The sequence below is a fragment of the Hippoglossus hippoglossus genome, chromosome 16, assembly GCF_009819705.1.
Source record: "Hippoglossus hippoglossus isolate fHipHip1 chromosome 16, fHipHip1.pri, whole genome shotgun sequence".
In the NCBI taxonomy this organism is placed as follows: Eukaryota; Metazoa; Chordata; class Actinopteri; order Pleuronectiformes; family Pleuronectidae; genus Hippoglossus; species Hippoglossus hippoglossus.
The window spans coordinates 15,817,148-15,837,991 of record NC_047166.1 but is presented as its reverse complement, the minus strand read 5'-3'; the positions used below and the strand labels follow the sequence as shown (position 1 = coordinate 15,837,991).

The following is a 20,844-nucleotide window of genomic DNA, read 5'->3' as shown; positions in this document are numbered from 1 at the left end:
TCTGCCTGCTGTGCCACCGCTCACCTGCATCCTCCATACCATTTGTTGCTGTTGCTAAAGCGAGTGGAGAATCTCCCACTGCGTTGATCATTTGTGAAAAGAAAGTCAAGACCCAAATCTCCGGAGTTCCCCTGGAGGACATGTCTGGAAACAACTAAACAGGACTAGTAAAATACTAAAAGTACTGTTTTCATGGTAATAAATTTACCTCTGATATGCAGCACATTGCTGCTCTGGTTGTGGCTTCACAGTCAACTTCTCACCCTGTTCCTGCTTGTTCTGAGGCTTATTGTTTTTCTATGCATCCAGACGTCTGTGACCTCAGATTTACTTCTCCCTCAGCCGGCCACAGCCGTGAACGCTACACCTTGGGCACAATGGTTAACACAAATCTATGTAAAGGTCAGGAGCAACGTTGATAAGAGCTATTATTCCACCGTGTCAGCCTGGAGAGTGGAGAGTGAAGTTGTGGCAGCCAGACACAAATCACAGGAAACAGGCAGCAAACACACTAAGACTCAGTTAGCTAACATAAACATATTCACAGCGCAAAGTAACACACAAGCACGCAGGCACTTTTCACTGTCTCTGGCGGCTGTGTTTACACAGTGTGTGTTTGTATTTTGTTACAGTGATTATTTGTGATTGTACAAATCAAGGATTTGGCAGAGATAATGCTGTGTGAGGGATGAGCCAGTAGCCTCTTTGAACCCCAGAAAACAAACAGAGTAGAAACCAACACGGGAAAAAAGATGAGAGATTAATACTTTCTAGCTTGAGTAAAGCATTCAAAATATGAATGTTTAAAAGGTATTAAATATCTATTTAAAACCCCAGCAATGGCAACAGGGTATATTCAACATGGCTTTATGGCCAGATTAAATTAACTTTCTGTTGGGTAGATAAATATGTTATTATTAGTGTCAGAAGGTGAAAAAAAGAAAATAGGGGGAACTGAAAAGAGGGAGCTGAACAAAGCGAAGTGAATAAAATAGCGCATGAGCTCCAAGGTTATCTTTTCTACTCCCTGCATGGGTGAGGCCTGTGACAAAGAGAATAGGATGTTTCTACCCCTCAATAACAAAAATCCAGACGGTTGGATTTTATTGTATTACATCTTTGGTTCTATTAAAAAGAGTAAGAGTAACCCCACAAGCTTTTTGTGGAGAATAATGTGCAGGTTGTGAATGAGAACAATATCAGCAATATGTTTTCACTGTGTCACACAATGTGTAAGAAAATGAAATCAAAATGATACATATTTAGGAATGGCAATGCAAAAATGTTGCACTATGCATGATCACAGACACTGAACTTGACTTTCATTACAACATAAACTCCACAGTGGGGCAGGCCTCGCCTCCATAGCTGCTTTCAGACATGCACAAAATGAGACATTATCTTGAAATTTATCCAGAGGGGCTGAGTGTGGGAAAAACACAAATTTCAGTTACTTGGGATACTTTTCCTGCCAGTCCCCGTAGTCAAATGTCCGACTGAGCCCATGTGAGAATACAGGAGAAAAGATGTCCATAAAATCCAGCAAACAAGTGGGCTGTGTTGATTTCTAACACAGAACAGACTAGAAACTGGAAGAATACAGATATCTCAGGATGACAAACATAGTGCAGAAGATGTCAGATTGGAAAAACGAGATTCAAGAGCTTCTGGCAATAACGTCCGGTGCCGGTGTCAATGTGCTGTAAACAAAAGCCATGCAAAAAGAGCTTTCTGCAGGGTAATTTACACATCACATTGTGCTTCCTGTATGCTCTACCCAGGTGCCACCTCTTGTCTCAATGTTCTGGAAATGTTCCTGTTGTTATGAACGCACCTGACTGGGACAATCTCCTGCTGCACTCCTCGTGTATTCAAGGAAAAATTCTAACAAATTAACTTTAATTTCTCAGATTTTTTGGGTAAACATGTCTGAAAACATCTGATGTCAATATTAATTCAACCTCCAATAGTTGTGATTTAAGAACTGCCAGTGCGGCTATGACACATCAAGGCAGCAGTTCACCTGCCTGCAGTTCTTCACTCATGTATTTGAGAGAGTGCGCTCACACTACAAGAAACCTGCTTCCACTGCCTATTCCCTCTGAGCCATCTCCTCTACCTGCTGGATACAAATGATGAAGTTGGTTATTGGGCTCAGGTTAGAGCGGAGGATCATTAACACCTGACTTAAACACATCGCAATAACAATGACAGAGACTGTGACTGCCAAAAATGTGACTAAATACAGAACGTGGAAGACACCGATAATGGAATGAAATGAACTGTAACAGTGGAACAAAGGGCTTTTTTTTTTAATGCCAGGAGTCTAATGGCAAAGGTTCACACAATCAGACACAGCAACAAATACACACACAGGTTTAATGACCCATCCTGACTGAGTGGCAGTAAATTCCTTGTTTATGATGCTGAAGCATCACGATTCAACTTGCTCACAAAAGGGCTTTTATTGTTGCAGAGAGCGCGCGCACACGCACGCACACACACACACACACACACACACACACACACACACACACACACACACACACACACACACACACACACACACACACACACACACACACACACACACACACACACACACAGAGAGCAAGATGGGACCATTAGTGTAGCCTGGGGCATAACAGTCACATAGGCACCAGCTTCTCTACTACCATCAAGTGTGCTAAAACTGTGACACAGAGCATTAGAAAGACATGAAGTCTTTTTTCCAGTTTAGGGCTGAATGGAAAATGAACTCTACCCTCAGGCTCATCTGTTTGCATGAAGAAGTTATGGAAGGAGCAACATAAGAGACAACCTAAATGCTGGTGACCGCACCATAAGACCAGCCCAACATCAGCTGCAGAAGCAAGAACACGGACAAATTCAAAGCAACCATGTCTGATTCAGCCCTATGTTGAAAAACGACAACACTACATATTTCAAGTATTTTCCTCTCTCATGCTGCGCATTCATCAACGACTATTCCATCCATCGCTGACCATTCACTAACTATAGACAACCCGTGAAAAAGCTTTTGTTGTACAGTTGCCAATCCAAACTTTCACAAGGTTTTAGAGGTACATTTATCAAAGGCTGTCTAATGCTTTAAGCATTTCAAGTATTTCTCTCTTAAATGCTTCTTATCAGCCGCTATTCCAGCCACTGCTTTACAGCTCTCGCTGACGGCTCAATACAGACATACAAAATCTGTGAAAGAGCTTTGTGCTGTATTGTTGCAAATACAAACTTTAATATGACAGAGGTTATGCTAGAGGTTTAGCTTTTTCAAAAGCTGCTTCAAAGTAGATAACTTCCTTGAAAAAAAAAAAGAGAAAAACCTTGGTTGTTTGATTATGGTCACTTCTGTGTCACTTCATCTTTGCATTTTAACTTTCAAGGTCACCAGAAGGATGAAGTGATTATGTTGTTTGGACGTCTATTCAGGGTGGTGAGATTGAATGGTTGATATCAAATATTATTATTTATATTATTAAGAAATTTTTAAATGTGATTAATTTAACTTTATCCGAAAAATGCCAACAGTAACTATGTTTCAAATGATGAATTGGACTCAAATTGTGGTCTGTAAAAAAAAAAGGCACAACTTTGCCGCAGCACGCTGCTTTTGGACTGAGACTTTAAAGACCGAATTAGGAGCACGGCTCATTAATGTGTCAAGTAGAGATGACTCAAAATGTGCTAATGGCCCAGGAGGAACCTGTCATTGTTCCTTTAATACAAAGCCAGAGGGCATTTGAGGACTGGCTGGACTGAGCTGAATTTATTTTCTGATGGGAATAAAATTAACTTGGTGGGGGAGGAAAAAGTCAATCTAATTTGGCTTTAATAGGTGCAAATGAAATTAATATGCAACTTAATGAAACTAATATTGTGAATCAATTTGAACGTGAAATTAAATTTTCATAGGTAATCCCAAGTGAAACACTGTGCCAGGCTGTTTTGTGGATTTGCACTAATAAAGAGAAGGAAATGGTAGAGTAGATTTATATATTTGACTGTATGCAGAGCAATTTGAAATGAGGCAGTGGCTTTAATTTAACACTGACTGTGAACCTAATTGTCGACTGTGGTTGACAAAGTCAAAGAGTCACCTTCTGAGACTTCACTTCCATTTCATATAAACATGCACTTTCTCTGGTGGACCTGTGATTTCTGCTGATTATTCGACCAAGAAGAAGAACTGTGTCTGTTTCATCCCAATCACACCATCGTCCACATATGTGCCTTAACCTGCCCCACTGAGCGCGACCTCTGACCCCATCCATTTACACCGGCTATTGTGCTCAGTGTGCTGTGATAGAAGAGAGGTAAACAGCTGCTTTTTTCCCCTCAGCATCTGGTAACAAGAAAGACACTCAGTAGAGCAAACACCCCCGTCAAGGCCCGACAGTCCCCTTGTGAAACCATATTTAAATCCACCTGATCTGGATTTGTATTTATTTTCACCAAATTGCACACACTCCTAGATATCTGTCTCCTAAATATGTCTAATTTAATTAAGATCCATGACTTACCTCTGAGAAATCAACAAAAATGTGGTTTAAACAGGTTTTGCAATGTTAAAGTGAAAAATAAATTCAGATTCAGATTCCTCACTAAAACTAATCCGTCCAGTAGTTTCTGCGTAATCCGGCTAACAAACAGAAAAAACACTGAATAAAAAATAACCTCTTTGGCAGATGTAATGACAAAAAGAGATGTTCTCTAAAAGTACTATCACTCTGTATTTGGTACTAAATCTGTTATTGACTTCAGGGCCCAAATCTAAGCATTTGTTTGATTTAATCTCATGTTTAATGTGAATCTACTGCACTGGAAGTTACTGACTTGATACAAATGAAAAAGCATTACTAATACTCTTTACCATATAATCCTGTATTATATGCTAGGGGGAAAAAATCTATTAACTGCATTTAAATATATATTAATATTTCTATTTTTTTAGATTCAAGACATTTCCCGGCCCTGCTGCTCCCCTGTGGAAGCCCTCCGTCCTGCAGCATGACGTCAACCTGACATTTGGCATGAAAACACAGGGAAAGGGGAGAGAGAGGGCGCTTACATGAATGTATCCCACATGTTCACACAAAATCTGGCGACAAACTTGAGACGTTAAAAAGGCCACACACAGACACACTACAAATTAAAAGTTTCAAAATGATCTCATCTGACGCAGAGGCAGTCTGAAGAACAACTGCAAGTGATGTTGTGCATGTGTGTGCGAGTGCGTGTGTCAGACAAAGATCTCTCTGTTTTCATCAGCTGACAAATGTCACCAATGATGTCACTACTACCTCAGAGGACTATTTAAAACAGATCGTCGGAAATCAGAGAGCATAAAGGAGACGTTCTGTTTGCCGCGGCGCGCTCACACGTGCAAATACGCGCACACACATCTGCTAAGAGAACCGTGTCAAATCAGTGACACTAATGACAGACCGACTCACACAAAAGCACACATTAAGCCTGGATTTTCAGCGACACAAGTGTTATTTTGGCAGAGATTTGTCAACAGCCGATTCACCCCGTCAACATAGTGTATTGGCGTAATCCCGTCGGCCTTTCTAAAAGAGTTTCATTTAAAAGAGTGAAGGCGGATTTATTTGTAGCCAGACTGACCCTATTGAAAAACAACATCAAATTCATCTGGATCAGATACAGACCCCCTGCTGGAGGAGGGACTTACATCTGCACATGCATACCACAACATCAAAAAGATTTGGCTTGAAGGCCAACAAAGGCACAGACAAATAAAAAGGGTCAGTCAGGCAGGTCCACAATCACAAAAAAGCAAGAAATATTCACATCACGCTCGGTTGATAGTGACCGAGGAAGGAGTGAAAGAGGCACTGAAAGAGGCCGAGATCCATTTATCAACAATTATCCCAAGGACACACAGAGGCTTTGAAAGGGCCAGAAAGAGAGTGTGTCTTCCTCCATTGAAGCTATTCATAACAACTACAATACAGGAATAAACCAATCACATGACACTGGTGGCCAATTTTTTCGGGAATGGTTGACAAGGAAGTTGTGAATAAGACTTTGAAAACAAGTGTTGAAACAGTACACTGGCAGTTTTACTAAACAAATGTTTCTCTTTTAGCCTTTTTAAACAAGCTAAATTTGGTTGTGACCAAAGGTGTTTATCTGAAAAGCAGAAGCAGTTGGATTAACAGGTTTTCTAGTATTAAATGAAAGTCTAACCTAAGAAGCTTTAGCCACAAATAAAGACCAATGAGCTCTACACGTCTAAGACACATTTGACTATTTGGGAACACTCGCTGCCTTATGAGATGTGTGAGTGTGGCGGTTGGAGTAAAAATTTAACATGAAAGACAGAAAAATAAAACCTAAGAGCTAGATTTATAACATAAGCCGCCTTTATCGATTATAATGAATGTATTTGAAATGTAATGCATTTCAAGGCAAAGGTAAATGGATGACATTTATTGACACAATGTGAAATGTGGCAATTTCAGCAACACAGAAACACAATGCATCCCTCTCACACCCGAAATAATCCTAAAAATACCTTCTATGGTAGTAACGCAGTAATAAATAACAGGTCAGGACCTGAAAACCGGTCACAACCTGGTTGTCAGTGGGTCACTTTGTTACAGGGACCAGAATGTTGCTGCAATTAGCCCAAGAGGTTCAAGGACACTAATGGAAATTCCAACTGCACACGAAACAGGCTTTAACAAAGAGATGTATTGTTGATCATGTAATGTATGCAACTTCTCAAAGATGATTAGAAAAAGCTTAATCTTGTTTTCTTAAAAGAGGAAATGACGACAAAAAGTGAATGGTTATTTATTTATACAACGAAAGCCCTGGTCTTAGAGGACATTAGTGCTGTGTCCACAAGTTGTTTACTTCCTTGCTTTGTGTGTCGAGCCATTAGTGTATAAACCTTGAAGACATGCAGGGGGATGATTGATGGATTATCATCAGTCGAGGCCCAGCACAGTGGAATTAGTCTGTCGTAACCCTTTTTAACTAGCCCGCTGAGAATACAGCACATGGGTTAGTATAGACGCGCAGATCTGTAAACAACATGAAATTAGCCCATAAAAGTGTGTGTGTGTGTGTGTATATGTCTGTGCTTTTCTATCTAAAACTATCTATCTACACTATAAATCTGGGTTATTGCTGTTTATGGTAAAATAAAACTTGACCATATACAACAGTAATCTTAGTGAGTATTCTTATCCAAACTAAGTATCAGCAACATTACAGCTAAGATGGAAGAGGAACTATCTCAATCTGTAACTGTAGCCAGGTTTCACACAAGGGCAATGTTGTAGCTTTATTCCGCCTTGCAGTTCTGTATAAAGAGTAAGAATACAGCATTGGAGAGTAGATTGTTGTTATGCCTTTACCCTGGCAGCAGAGATAGTCACAGAGCCAAATGGATGTCTGTGTAAAATGGATATCCAGAGAGATGGACACAGACACTGTTGTGTTACACGTCACGCCTCTGATTCTGGAACAAGATGCTATGTAAAATCACACATGGTATGCAGGCTTGTTTGGTTCAGTTTACACAATCAAAGGTGACTTAACGTAACTAGAGCTTGATCGATTGTGTATTTTCTTAATTCAAGTTCCATATTTTTGGTTGCATTTTTGTTTTGTTTTATTTATATTTATTTATAATACATTTTATGGTCAAGCCTGAGGTACATTTCTTAAGGGCTTGATAATGACACCTTTGGAATCAGTGCTGTATTTTTCCTTCTTCGACATATGTATTGGCAGTTATATCTGACGCTAATATCGACATCAGACCAAATAAATCCATATCGGTCGGACTCTAAACATAAAAGTTAATCTGGAATAAAGCAGAATCTCTGCGTAAAAGCAGCTTAACTCTGTTTTTCTCTGTATCTGCTTCATGATGGAAATAAAATGGAAGCAGAGACAAAAAGATAAGACACCTGTTGGGTTTCGATTACATTTGAAGAATATGTGGCTCTATATGCACACACACACAGACACACACTACGACACACACATCTCAAGCAGACCATGTGAAATTGATCAAATTAGAATCACAGAGGGGCTCTGTTTAAGTGGTTGTGCAAAAGGAAGACGCTATACACACACTCACACATACACGCAAGCAGTGAAATTGAATTCACAGATTGAATTCACAGTTGCAGCTGAATATCTTATGCAGGAGGTTTTCTGTTTGTGTGTCTGTGTCCTACCCAGTGTTAATGGAGATGATTTCAATGAGTGGGTTCCTCCTGATCTTGGGCAGGTCCAGTCTCGCTCCTCCGAGCCTCCGGCCTCCATCTTTCTTCTGACCTAACAGCCGAACCGAGTGGCCTGAAAACAACAAACACGACTTCATTACATACTTGTTTTCTAATTGAAACAGTTGCGGCCAGTGTGTGTTTTTCTGTTGTTTGCTTGAAAAGGTGACACACTAGCCTGTAGAGCTGTGTGTGGAAAGGTGGGTGTGCAGATACAGTAAAAGCATGTCCATGTTGAAAAAGAATATATTACTGTGTTATAAGTTCGAAAATCTGCTGGATGACAATATTCAGTGTTTGTGTGCACAGAGAAAAACAAATAAAACAACACATAATAAAAAGAGAAGTTTACTGTTTTGTCTATATCTACAACACACTCAAATGCACACACACACACACATTTACATAAAGCTTCTCACCCACAAACAACTAGAAACTTTCTATTATGCAATAACAAGCTTTAGATAGTCAAATAAAAGCGTTGATTTAACTTCTCACAACTAATAAATATGATGGTTAAGTGAAGAAAATAGGGGAAGAGGTATTTCGCAATATCAGAGCAGATGTGGTAATGGTTTGGTCAAAAGAGGGAGAAATTAACTGGTGTAACTGTGCAGGAAATGGAATAATCCTGCCACCAGATGCACCAGAAATCAATTAAAGGCAAACATGAATAAATAAAGTGTGAAGAGGAGAAAGAACATGATATTTGTGCTGAGCTAAACTCCACAGATTTTACCAGAGTAGTTAACAGAGGTGAAAACAATGATGGATGGGTAAGAAAAAAGGGATCTTCAAAATAAAGAGGGATATTTCATCTTTTACCAACTGCACCCAAACAATTCCAAAAGTATCACTCAGTGGATATAACATTGTTACAGAACTAAATGAGAATCGATAACGGAGTCTAATAGCTAATAGCTCAAGATGTCCAGGCTTTGGTGTGTGGAAATGGGATACTGGAGTCTCTCCTTCCCGAACGGCTAATAGGCTACCAGCTAGAAACGTGCGAGATGGAGCCGCTGAGGGATGGAATTGTCTTCCTGTTTTCATCCACTTTACATGGGTCTCCTGGGAGGGTGGGCTCAGGGCAGGAAGCATGGCTATCAATTGGTAGATAAAAATGACAATCTGGCCCAGAGGAGGACAAAGAGCCAATCGGTGAGGCGTGACTGGTCGTAATATCCCAGTACAAGCAAGGAAATGAGAAAACTTCCCTGGTGGAAAACAGCTTGGGACTTGGAGCACGTTTGGCCATTTTTTCCTCCGGGCCAGCTGTCTGTGCAAACGCCTTTGGTAGCAAAACAAGGACTTTGAATTAATGTGCTCTCTAATATCTCTGTAACCATCTCTCCCTCTGTTTGATGATCGATCAGTTCATCCATACATTAATACATTATTTAACAGAGATTAACTGTCCCACCTGCTCCTCAACTGTTGCTTTAAACATTGAATCAGAAGTTCATTCAATAAATGTATGAGAGAGAAGAAAGTTAAGGACATATCAATAATGATGAGTAAAATATGTTGACTAGATCAAAGCCTACAAGAGCTTTGGCTTCCAGGTTTTTATGCAACAAGGCATAAATCTGATCAACTTAGAAATGTCTTTTTGATCTTGTTTATACCTTTCACTAGATCCAAACAAAAGTAAATAATATAATAGTAATAATAATAATAATAAGACATGTGAACCAACTTGTCTGCTATGAAGAATGAAAAAGTGACAAAATCCCACAATTATAGACCACAATAAAGTGGACTTAATCAATTAAGAAAAGATTTTATATTTATCTATAAACTAAGCAGCAGCTCACAGAACAAGCGTAACCACAATAGCTAAGCACAATGCGGTAAAACAATCGACTCCTTTTTCCTGACTGAAAATAGCCATAAGAGTAATTTCGCTTCAGCTAAGGTCTATTGGGTGGTGGTAAAAGTTGAATGTTTTCTCCAGATTGTTGATATTGTACATTTGTTTCAGATCATTTTAGCTGTGGGAAAAATAAAGTTACCCATACCTAATTGCTTACACAGCCTTGTCTGAAGAAAGCCATTTCCAGTGTGGTGCTGGTTTTCCAGATGGTTTTCCCAAATTATGACATTGACCATTCTCATAAAACTTGGTAAATTGTCATTTCCCACATATTCCTGTCTTTTCTTTCCCTCTAAAACTTAACAGGACCCCTGAGAGTGTGCCTGCCACCCAAGACTCAAAGTATAATCTCACGACCAGCATGAAATCACACCAGGAGTGTATCAAAAGCCAAATTCAATTTCAGGCCCTAGGGGACCAGGAATGAGAAGAGATAAAATAAGTGACTTGACTTCTTGAAGAAGACTGAAGAAAGCTGGCATAATTGTCATCTCAATTACGGAGTTTAGAGAGGCCAACTGCTGAGATGGGCCACCCCACGTAGACACAGAGACACACACAGCGCCTCATACCACATTTTCCTGTAACTGACTGGCCTCCTCTTTTCCCCCTGCGGTTTCCCCCCCTGATCTCTCTCTCTCTCTCTCTCCGTTGTTCCTTTCTCTCCTTCATAAATACAAACCAACATAAATCCTCCTATCCACTCATAACGGCCCATCATATCATGCTAGGGAGAGGGAGGGAGGGGAGTAAGGATAGATGGATGGAAGGGTTGATGGATGGATGGTTTGATGATGACAGAAAAAAATGCATCCCAGATGAAAGATGTAGTGGCGAGCCAGATGGATGGCCGGATCATGGAGGTGGGGAGCTAAAAGGATGACCTCTTGACCTGGGTCTGATGTCTCATAAGTGGTGGGTCTTGTTGTGCTCCCTGGTTTGATTGTAAAGCAGCAGGCAGGATCGAGGGGGAAAGAGGTAAATTGGAGAGAAGGAGTGCAATGCCAATGTCATTTATCCTCCTAACATAACAGGTAATTGGATATGTACCATCATCTTTAAAAATAAATCTGCTTATTTTCTGGCCAAACGTCAGGGAAATTAATTTTGATGGAAAATATCTTAGATGCACATCAAATGCATTGCTTATAAATTCTACAATGTGCCTTAATGCAAATATTTCAAACGAGTGCTTCCTTTTAGAAGCCATACACGGGGCTTTGATGCTTGACAATGACTAGCTCCACTACAGAGCTTGCATTTGTACCTCCAGATGGGAGGTCACTGAGCATTAAACGATCTTCACAGCGCCTTCAGATGACTTCAAACATATGTGAATGCATCAAGTTGCCTCTTGGAACCTGCTCTTCAATTCCTCCCTTATTCAATCTTTCCATTCAATAACATCTTCACACTCCTGATGTATTTCTCAGCATTAACAAACACAAACAGTCTGTTTATACTGGTGAAATAAGGATCGTGAGGTTATATGGATCCAATATAGCCTCTGATCTGAAGCTAAGTAGATACATTAGCCTGTCTAACCTTTGCAGCCCCCTGTGTCTATGTCACACACATACACTAAATCTAAACTGTTTTGATGATAAAAGAATATCAGGTGAAATAGCATCATCTGAGGCTATCAACGCAGTGATGGAAGATCAATATTGGGAGAGCAACTAAAGAAATTGAGAAATCAAAATGGCACTATAAAGAAAGAGGTACGTAAAATATTTATTAAAGGTGCAAAGGTAAGACTTTCAAGGAAGTGTGCAATCCTTAAAGATTGAAAACATGAAAAACACATTTCAAGCCTTTGTGTTGCATTCTATCTAGGGCTGGACAATATGGCTAAACTTACATAACTGTTATTACGAAAAATGTCACATTATTATTTATGTTAAGCTTAAAGATTTTTCTCGCTGTTGAGTGGAGGATGTGGTTTTAAAGTATTTTTTTATGAGCAGAGGATGACAAACACTGTTAACAGCAAAACATTTGACAAATCAAGTGTTATTATTATGTGTTATACCTCCTCACTGTGTTTACACAATGCATAAGCAATCTATCCATATATATTGAACCTTTGATATATTGCTATTGATGAAAATGTGTATCCATTGGTGCTATTACAGAATTTTTTGCAGATCTACTGGTTGGTTTGGAAAACAAGATAAAGCCAAAGGTGTGTTCGTGGTTTGCAAGAAAATTAACATCAGGCACAGCTAAAAAACATTTCTACACAGTGGCAAGCACCACAAGACCGGGCAGCACTTGTAATGTGAGTGGCTGTATAGATATTAAGTACCGTGTGCATGCTCAGCAATCCACCTGAGATAACTTCAGGATAGAGACCAGCTCTTGTATTTACTATACAGGCAGTAACCTGAGCTTTATGTTAGATGGATGCAGTATTTACAGTAGTGAGGGATCGTGCAGTGACATTGGATCCGTTCTTTTTGAGCCAGAATAGATAGCCTCATGCCTCAAGAACCAAGAACCAAGGTCATAAAAGCCTACTAGTACTCATGTGGAAAAGAGACCTGCAAGCGTTTTTTGGTTCAGCAAAGAACTGTGTCTATTAGCCGTTCACTGAAGTAAGTATTTTAGTAGCCATTACAACAGGCAAATCCCGGAGCTTAAAGGTTTATGCGCAGGCCTCCGAGCTGAAATAACAGTTCTCAGTTTATACGAGGTCATAAAGAACTGTAATGATACTGGGGAAATTAGTTTCTATGGAGGGGGCACGGATGAAGGAAAAGGGGAGGGAAGGAGGGTCGAGTGTAAGAGGAAAAGGGGAAGACATAGATAGATTATGAGAAATGGGTGGAGGAAAGAATAGGGAAAGAAAAAGGAAAGAATGAGAAAAATCATAGAGAAGAAAGAAGAAATAAAGGTCACGGTGTACAAGTGAGTGTGTGTGTTTGTTTGTGCGTGTGTGTGTGTGTAGCCAGACGATTTAGGGTTGATGACACACTGTAAAATTAATCCTCAGTTCAGCTGTCCTTCATTAGAGTGAGGCCTGCAGTGCAAACTAGTCACTCATACACACACAGCACACAGTGTAAACTCAATCTGTTCTTTATTAGAGAACAGCTGGGGGTGAATGACAGCTTGACTGGACACTCTCACACTGTAAACTCGCTCTGACCTTCATTAAACTGTTGAGTGCGTTGGTTCACTAACAGTTTAAATGGATGACCTAATCACTGCCATGTGAGTCTGTCCCGCTGTGAGCCACTCAGACGGAGATGACCACTTAACATGCTACTCAGACAGCAAGACAGAGAGATTCGAAAAACACTCGGCTTTTAAATACACGTCAGGGCTAATCACTGATCATACTCATCAACGTAGTCAAGTTAAGTTTTGTGTGCATTTACTTTCATACATTTACTTTCATACAATTTAAAAGCAGTAAATCAAGTCACCCTGCACTTGGACATTTAACACAAAGAACAGACTCTTGTAGACCGAAATTAACTTTCTAACCTTTTGGCCAAGATGGCTAGTAGATGAAAGAAAAATCAAAATTATGTTGAATACAGCCTTGAAGAAACCAGAGTAAAATACATTATATATATATATATATATTTATTATTCTGGCATATAAATCTAATTTCAATTCAAGTATAAAAACCAAAATACAATTCAATAAGTCCTGATCTTAAAATTCAGCTATGAAGTGAACTTCAGGGACAAGAATAGAGACTTTGATTGATTCAAGGATGCAGACGCACAAGCAGTGTGGCACTCGCTTTGTTCATGGTCATGAATGTCCTCCTGATTCAATGTTTTACTTCAGATGACAAAGGTGTTGTTTCTTTTTTTGTCTTCGGCATACTGGAGACACACAAAACAACTCTTCACTGTAGCTTCTGCATAATACTGTAGCCGGCCTTGTACAACTTCAAACCTTGCTTTATCAACTTTCTTTTTTCCAGATGTTTCATCCAATATCTCTTTTGATTAGCCTGATACCAAACAAATGATAGTGACCTGCATCCCTCAAATCAATCATTCCATCAATAAAAATATATTTGTATAGCCCATATTCACAAATCACACTTTGTCGCAAAGGGCTTAACAAGGTGCGACATCCCCTGTCCTTAATCCTCAACAAGAGTGAGGAAAAACTACGATATATGAACACTGCCATTTTGCACTTTTGGGGCCAGAGTCTGCACAATTGCAATCCAGAGTGAAGCCACATTATCAAGGTCCTGCAGTTACATGCGATTGACCAATCGTAAGTCAGTTTTTATAGCATCATATAACAGATTAAAAACAAAAACTTTCTGGAAAAATTTACGAAATACCTTGCATCAGTGACGACAACTAAAATTACAGAAACCATCTTTGGGAAAAAAAAATTTAACATGTACTTTGACTATTTAGTAATGCCCCATCCACTAACATGGAGGAGGCAGGGTTTATGATCTATACTGCAGCAAGCCAACAGGAGACAATCTGAGCGCTTTGTCTTTGCATTTGGGGAGCTGTCATGTTGTCCATCTTTATATACAGACTATGGTGTGGCATAGTGTTTCATTACATGGCCATGTTGATCCAAACATTTACCCTGCAGTGCTGTGAAAGTCCTCTCAGATTTACTCGCCCATGTTTCACGGGTGTTAATTTAGGACCCCTCTTGTAAATGTTTGCACTTTAAACAATCACCATCAATAATGACACAATCAAATGTTGTTAAAACCTTATAATAATTCACGGTCATCATTTTTGATTAGGTACTTTTCTACAGGACCATGATATATTCCTGCTTTTGACAGTCCAGTCATTCTCAGTCCTGCTCTTCTGTCAATAAGTGGACAGACTGCTTTACTGAAAATCATTCATATGTGTAGCTGACTCAAGAACTTCATTTCCCATTCCAATAATAAAAGGATTCTCATTCATTCATTAGCTGATCAATGCGTTGCTGCTCGCTCACTCATACAATTGCTGCTCCTGGGTGTGTGTGTGTGTGTGTGCTTTGTATGTGTGTGTGCGTCAAAATACCTTTAATTGCCTCATCCACGACTTCCACCACTCGATCAATCTGCTGGACCTGAAATACAGACACACATGGGAGAAGTTTATTGATGCTGACGAGCCAAGTCCACAAGGTCAAACAAAAGCCTGATATTGACAACCCACAAACACACATAAACTGATCCACACTTAAACAAGGTGGGCATGTAAATATACACAAAGACGATGTGGGGTATAAGCACACGGACAAACAAGTGCAAAAGAAGACGCTGCTGTTTTCCCAGCCAGGATGAAGTGGTATAGATTTCTTAAATGCCATTGCGTGTCCATGTAGCTGTAAAACCACGTATATTATGTATCGACAGAGACGCGGTCTTGGAGTGAGCATTCATGGATGAGAGCAAAGGGAGTATAAGAAAGAGGCAGAGAGAATGGCAGACATATGATTATAGAGGGAACAATTCAGCAAGAACACATCATTCGAATATGAGAGAATAAAACTGAATCATGTTATGACCAATCAAAATATTCTCCTCATTTCCCCTGTGATGTAAATCCTGCAGCTCCATAGGTAACTCTGAAACCACCACCAAATGATGGAGAGACTAAAAGAACACTAGGAGAGCACATACCTCCACCGACGCTAATTCCCTATATCTCAATGTTAAAGAAAGTTAAAAGAAGACGATCTCCCTATTTATACGAATCCCTTCAGAATTTGATATAGGTTCTTACATGTGTCGTGCTTCATCCCTACACACAATTTCATCGAAATCAGTAGTTTTTGAGTAATCCTGCTAACTAACAAACAAACTGCAATGAAAACATAGCCTCCTTGGTGGAGCTAAAAACAAGCAAGATGCTGCTTACATGTTGGCCACAGATAGAAGCCAGAATAGAAGCTTTGAGTGGATATTAAAGAGCCAGAATTCTGAGAAAAGCACTCATTTTACTCATCTACTATCCTTAGGAGAGACAATAAGTGGATGTGACATATAAGGGTTTACAGAGGGAAAAAGAAGTGGGGGAAAGTAAAAAAAAAAAGAATAATTCAATGCCATGACTTTCCCTTTTATTCCTCCCAGCATCCCCTCTACATCTAATTCTCTCACTTTCTCTATTCTTAGAGGTCTATGCTCAAACCCTTAGTGCAGGCTCTCAATGCCTCCAGGCCCATTACCCAGTGTAACCCTTCTTTCAAACACACTCACACAGATGCACGCTGTGCTTTGCAGGCAGCAGTTATAAGCATGTTACACACTGAAGTGAACTATTTTCCTCTAGCCAGGCAATCTGGCTCCATTCAGAAGAGCAGCGGGTGTCCCTCTGCCCTCAATAGGTTGAGGTATCATTTATAATTTAACCATTATTTCAGATCTCACCAGTCAATTCTAATCACTAAAATCCTACTTAATGTGCTCATTGAGTTCTGTTTGAATAAGGAATATATATAGACTCACCAAGCAGTTCACCATGAACTGCTTATTCTTGCAATTATCTAATCAGTCAATCGTGTGGCAGCTGTGTCAGGAGGTTCAGGTAAAATTCACTTCAAACCTTAGAATAGGGGTAAAGTATGAGCTCAGTGACTTTGACCATTGCCTGAATGTCGCTGCCCGATGGGCTGGTTTGAGATTTTCACACAACAGCCAATAGAATTTACTCAGGATGGGATGAAAAAGCAAATCATCCAATGAGCAGCACTTTTGAGGTCAGAGGTGAAAAGGCCACACTGGTTCAAGCTGACTCAAATGCTGTAGTAACACAGGGAACCACTCATCACAACTGGGGTGAACAGAGGAGCATCTCACAATGCAATAAACGGTGAATCTTGAGGTGAATGAGCTAAAACGGTAAAAGAAACCATCAGGTTTGACACATTTCAACAACCAGGACTCTCTCTGGAGCCTGACTTAAGTGAATGAAGTGAGTTGTCAAGTGAGCAATCAGGAGAAGAGCCTTGGTAAGAGACGTGACAGAGAATCAGATGGTCACTCTTGATGAGCTCCAGTGATTACAAGTATCATAGCAGAAAGAGATCGTAAGTTTCACAGCAATGCGCGGAATAATTATGTCAAGGTGATTGTTTTCAGATTCGCCTTTTTAATAAATGAGTGCAGAGCCCGTTCTAAACATGCCTGTTTCGATTGGTCTGTTTGCTTGACCTGTGGTGATGCTGGTTTCAGCTTTCTTTCTGAAACTTTAAGTGTGACCTGCAGTGATTGAGCTACAGCAAGTTAAAACAGGCTGCTTGGCCCTGAAGCTGCACAAAGAGCTGTTCACCAGTTTGTTCCAATTTAAGTGAAGCTTGATTAAGTACGCAGAACCATAAACTGGAGAATCAGATGTTGTTTGTGAACCAGCCCGTTGTCGCAAATGAACAGTTGTCATGATCACCAACATCAGACAGATTTCTTGATTTGTACAGTTTTCTTAAACTCTGTTTTTTCTTTATTTCTATTCTTAGCACAGAGCTGCAAAATAAAACATTTTTTAAAGAGTCTGAATACTTAACAAATGAATTGCACTGTATACTGAGAAGCGTGATGTATGTTTACAACATTGCTGACCCACTGTAATTCTCAGATTACCCTGCGAGCTCTGTGCATGTGTGTGAAACGCATCTCTGATATAGGCAGTGGTATGTCTGGTTCAGACATGCAAAACACTGTGGACTTGCGTGACTTGCCTGTGTACCTTACGCACAATACACCGCCATTCATTTCACAGCAATTGCAGACGGCGAAACACAACAGAAACACACACAAAGCTGACACACACACAGCTCGATTAAAACGAATGAATTCAACAGGAGGCACTTTTTTTAGCTACTCCCCTTATCTAGCCGTTAGTGCAATCACTATATACAAATTCACAACTGCTTATTTGCATGTAATTTGCATAACCCACCAACTGTCACTGCCATTGTGAGGCTGATTGTAACTACCAGGGATATACAAGTGGGGGGTGTGCACACTCGTATACCTCCGTCAGGGTGTGTGAACCATGTGTGCCTGTTCATGCCTGCATCTGTCAGTGTGTGCTTGTCTTTCTATGGCTGTGAGAACAGTTTTAGTCGAAGCCATTGTTATAGGGATGTATTCGGTTCTCAAATTTCCATAGGGCTGTTTAAGGAGTGAGACCTTGTTTTAGGGCTGGGCATTTTACATGTGATGGCTCAGGTTGGGGGCAAGGGAATACACAAATGTGTGTTTGTGTGTATCACCGCATAATCCAATCTACTCATAACAATGAAAGGACCAGCAGTGGTAAACTTCCCAGCTGTTTCTGCCTCGCCCTGAAGGCTATTACATATATAAACCAGTTTATCTGAATGTAATTGTATTACACATACATGCCACTTGACTTGAATGTAATTGTGTAACACAGTGGCATGTTTACTTAAATTCAATTACATTATTTATGGCAAAGGATATTTAACTTAACATTCGAGACACCTCCCCACCCCCCCAACCCCATTATTTTTAAGCAGGAGGTAGTAATCAACATTGGACAGTTTGATTTATCCCCGTTTTCATCAGGACAGTTTGTTTTACTAATGGAAGCAAATAAACTCAAGCATTATTTCAAATCAAGATCAAGGTTTTCTGTGGTGATTTGAATGATATAATCTAATTAGAACAGTAGGCGTTCTTAGAAATGCAGGAATTAGTTAGCTCTGCTTAACATGGATTAAATGTCTTAATACACAGTGCTCAACTACAAGGACTTTTTGGAAAACCTCTCATTGTTTATTAATGTTGGAAGGTCTGATGGGATTTTGTTTGAATACAGAACTGAACAGACAAAAAATAACTTCATTCATGCCCCACCAAGGCCCTTCACTTTAAATAAAGTAGACTCAATGACTTTGCAGGGTGTAGAGAGTGACAGCATAAAGAAAAACACAAATAAAAACCCATCATCAATTATTAAAATACTTCCCTCTTGTCATAACTAAGGTGAAACAAACATTACAAGACAATTTCAAAATTCTATATCACATTTTATCATACACCAGAGGGTTCTGTGTGAATACGTAACACTTGAGGGACTGTAATGAAAAATTAGCAAAAAGCCAAAATCACGTTTATGTGTCACAGAAAACTGTAGAGAAGAGGGATTTGGATAACTGATTAAAAGGATGTTGTTTTATCTGCATATTTCTGTCACTCCACTGATGGTGAGGTTTTCCCTTTAGCCTCAACATCATTTTTGTTTTTCGTTGGCTTCTCGGTGTCTGTAACCCTCACCTCTCTCACAGAACACTATCAAACATTTAGAGGTGCAGTTGCCATTCATACCTTTAAAGAAAGGGGGAAAAAGAAAGACTGTTCTTGCTCAGGGCCTTAAGCCATGAGGTCTTCACATCAGTCACTGGCCCTGTCTTTTTCAATACATCAGATAGCTTAGAGGTCAATATACCTGATGTTTCTACCCTGGTGGGAAATGTTCTATATGGTGATAACAAGACAGCCAAGAAAAACACATAAAAATTAAACCGTTACATTTATACAAAAAATAAAAGAAGCACTGCACAGCTTTTAGCATCATTTTACCTGTTTGGCGTTGGACCTAGAAACTAACCCATGCATTATGTATGGGATGGTGTCAAAGGGGTTTGCATCTCAAAGTGGGAAACTTACTGTTTAATCACATTAAAGCCGACTGAGAAGTTCATGCTGACAGTTTTATGTAGGAAACATGGGTTGGTAGCATTTATCAAAAATGAACTGGGGCGGCATATTGTAAAATAAAAACCTGTAACGCTCAGAGACATTCTAGTTAATTAATTTCAGCGCTCTCAGTTGTCTTTTAAACATTGTTCACATGCAGCACTGCGGTTGACGACCTGCTCTAGACACGGTTAATTTTGGCATCTATGTCGTATATGCAGGCGCAGACTCGTTAAACAGGTGTCCATGTTATTCATGCCAATGTCATATTTCCTCTTTCCATTGGGCCTTATCTCTCAAATGCTCCATGCTTCCTTTCTTTCTTTTCAGCGTCCTCAGGCTCTATTCCACCTCTCCCCGTTTCCCCTTTGTCTCGTACTTTTCTCCCTCCTTCCATCATATACTCTTCCTGCTTTTCTATTCCCCACCCTGTTCATCTTAGCAGTCTGGAGTTTTGTCTCCCAGGGATGTCTATTGATCCACCAAGCGGCAGGGAGGCCAGAATAGAACAGACACAGCAGGTTGGCAGCAAGGTGAATGACAGGTCAATCCATCTTAGTCTCAGTGTGTGTGTGTGTGTGTGTGTGTGTGTGTGTGTGTGTGTGTGTGTGTGTGCGCGCCTGTACGAACTCCTCAAAGTGAACCCATTAGACACAAATAAAGGCCAACAAAGGGACCCAGGCAGAAAATATATTTTTGTGTGAGCATATCCCTACAAAATTCAGGTCACTGCTGTCAGATAAGTAAGTTCAAATGCACAAACATGAATATGGATACATACCCCAATGATGCTGAGTCCTTTGAGGTAGTCCATACGTGGCTGGGCCTGGGGAACGCAACCTGCTAATACCACCTTTTTCTCCTGTTCTTGAGCTTTTCTGTAAAAACAAATACAAAGAAAATGATTAAAATTGGTAAATAAAATGGCATTTTTGCACCAACATTGTGCACAACTAAGTCTCAGCCTTCTTTAACCCATTTAGATGCTACATATGGGTTTATATACCTTTAA

At 39.9% G+C, this 20,844-nt stretch overlaps 1 protein-coding gene across 1 annotated transcript in view; it reads right to left on the bottom strand.

The window, feature by feature from the left end:
* Positions 1–20,844, bottom strand: part of cdkal1 (CDK5 regulatory subunit associated protein 1-like 1) — a 229,014-nt gene that overhangs the window by 141,804 nt on the left and 66,366 nt on the right. Inside the window, exons 5-7 of the mRNA XM_034611257.1 lie at positions 20,614–20,710; positions 15,184–15,232; positions 8,241–8,361 (exon numbers count right to left, since the gene is read on the bottom strand). Coding sequence (XP_034467148.1) covers positions 8,241–8,361; positions 15,184–15,232; positions 20,614–20,710 — 267 coding nt within the window. The remainder of the gene's footprint in view (positions 1–8,240; positions 8,362–15,183; positions 15,233–20,613; positions 20,711–20,844) is intronic.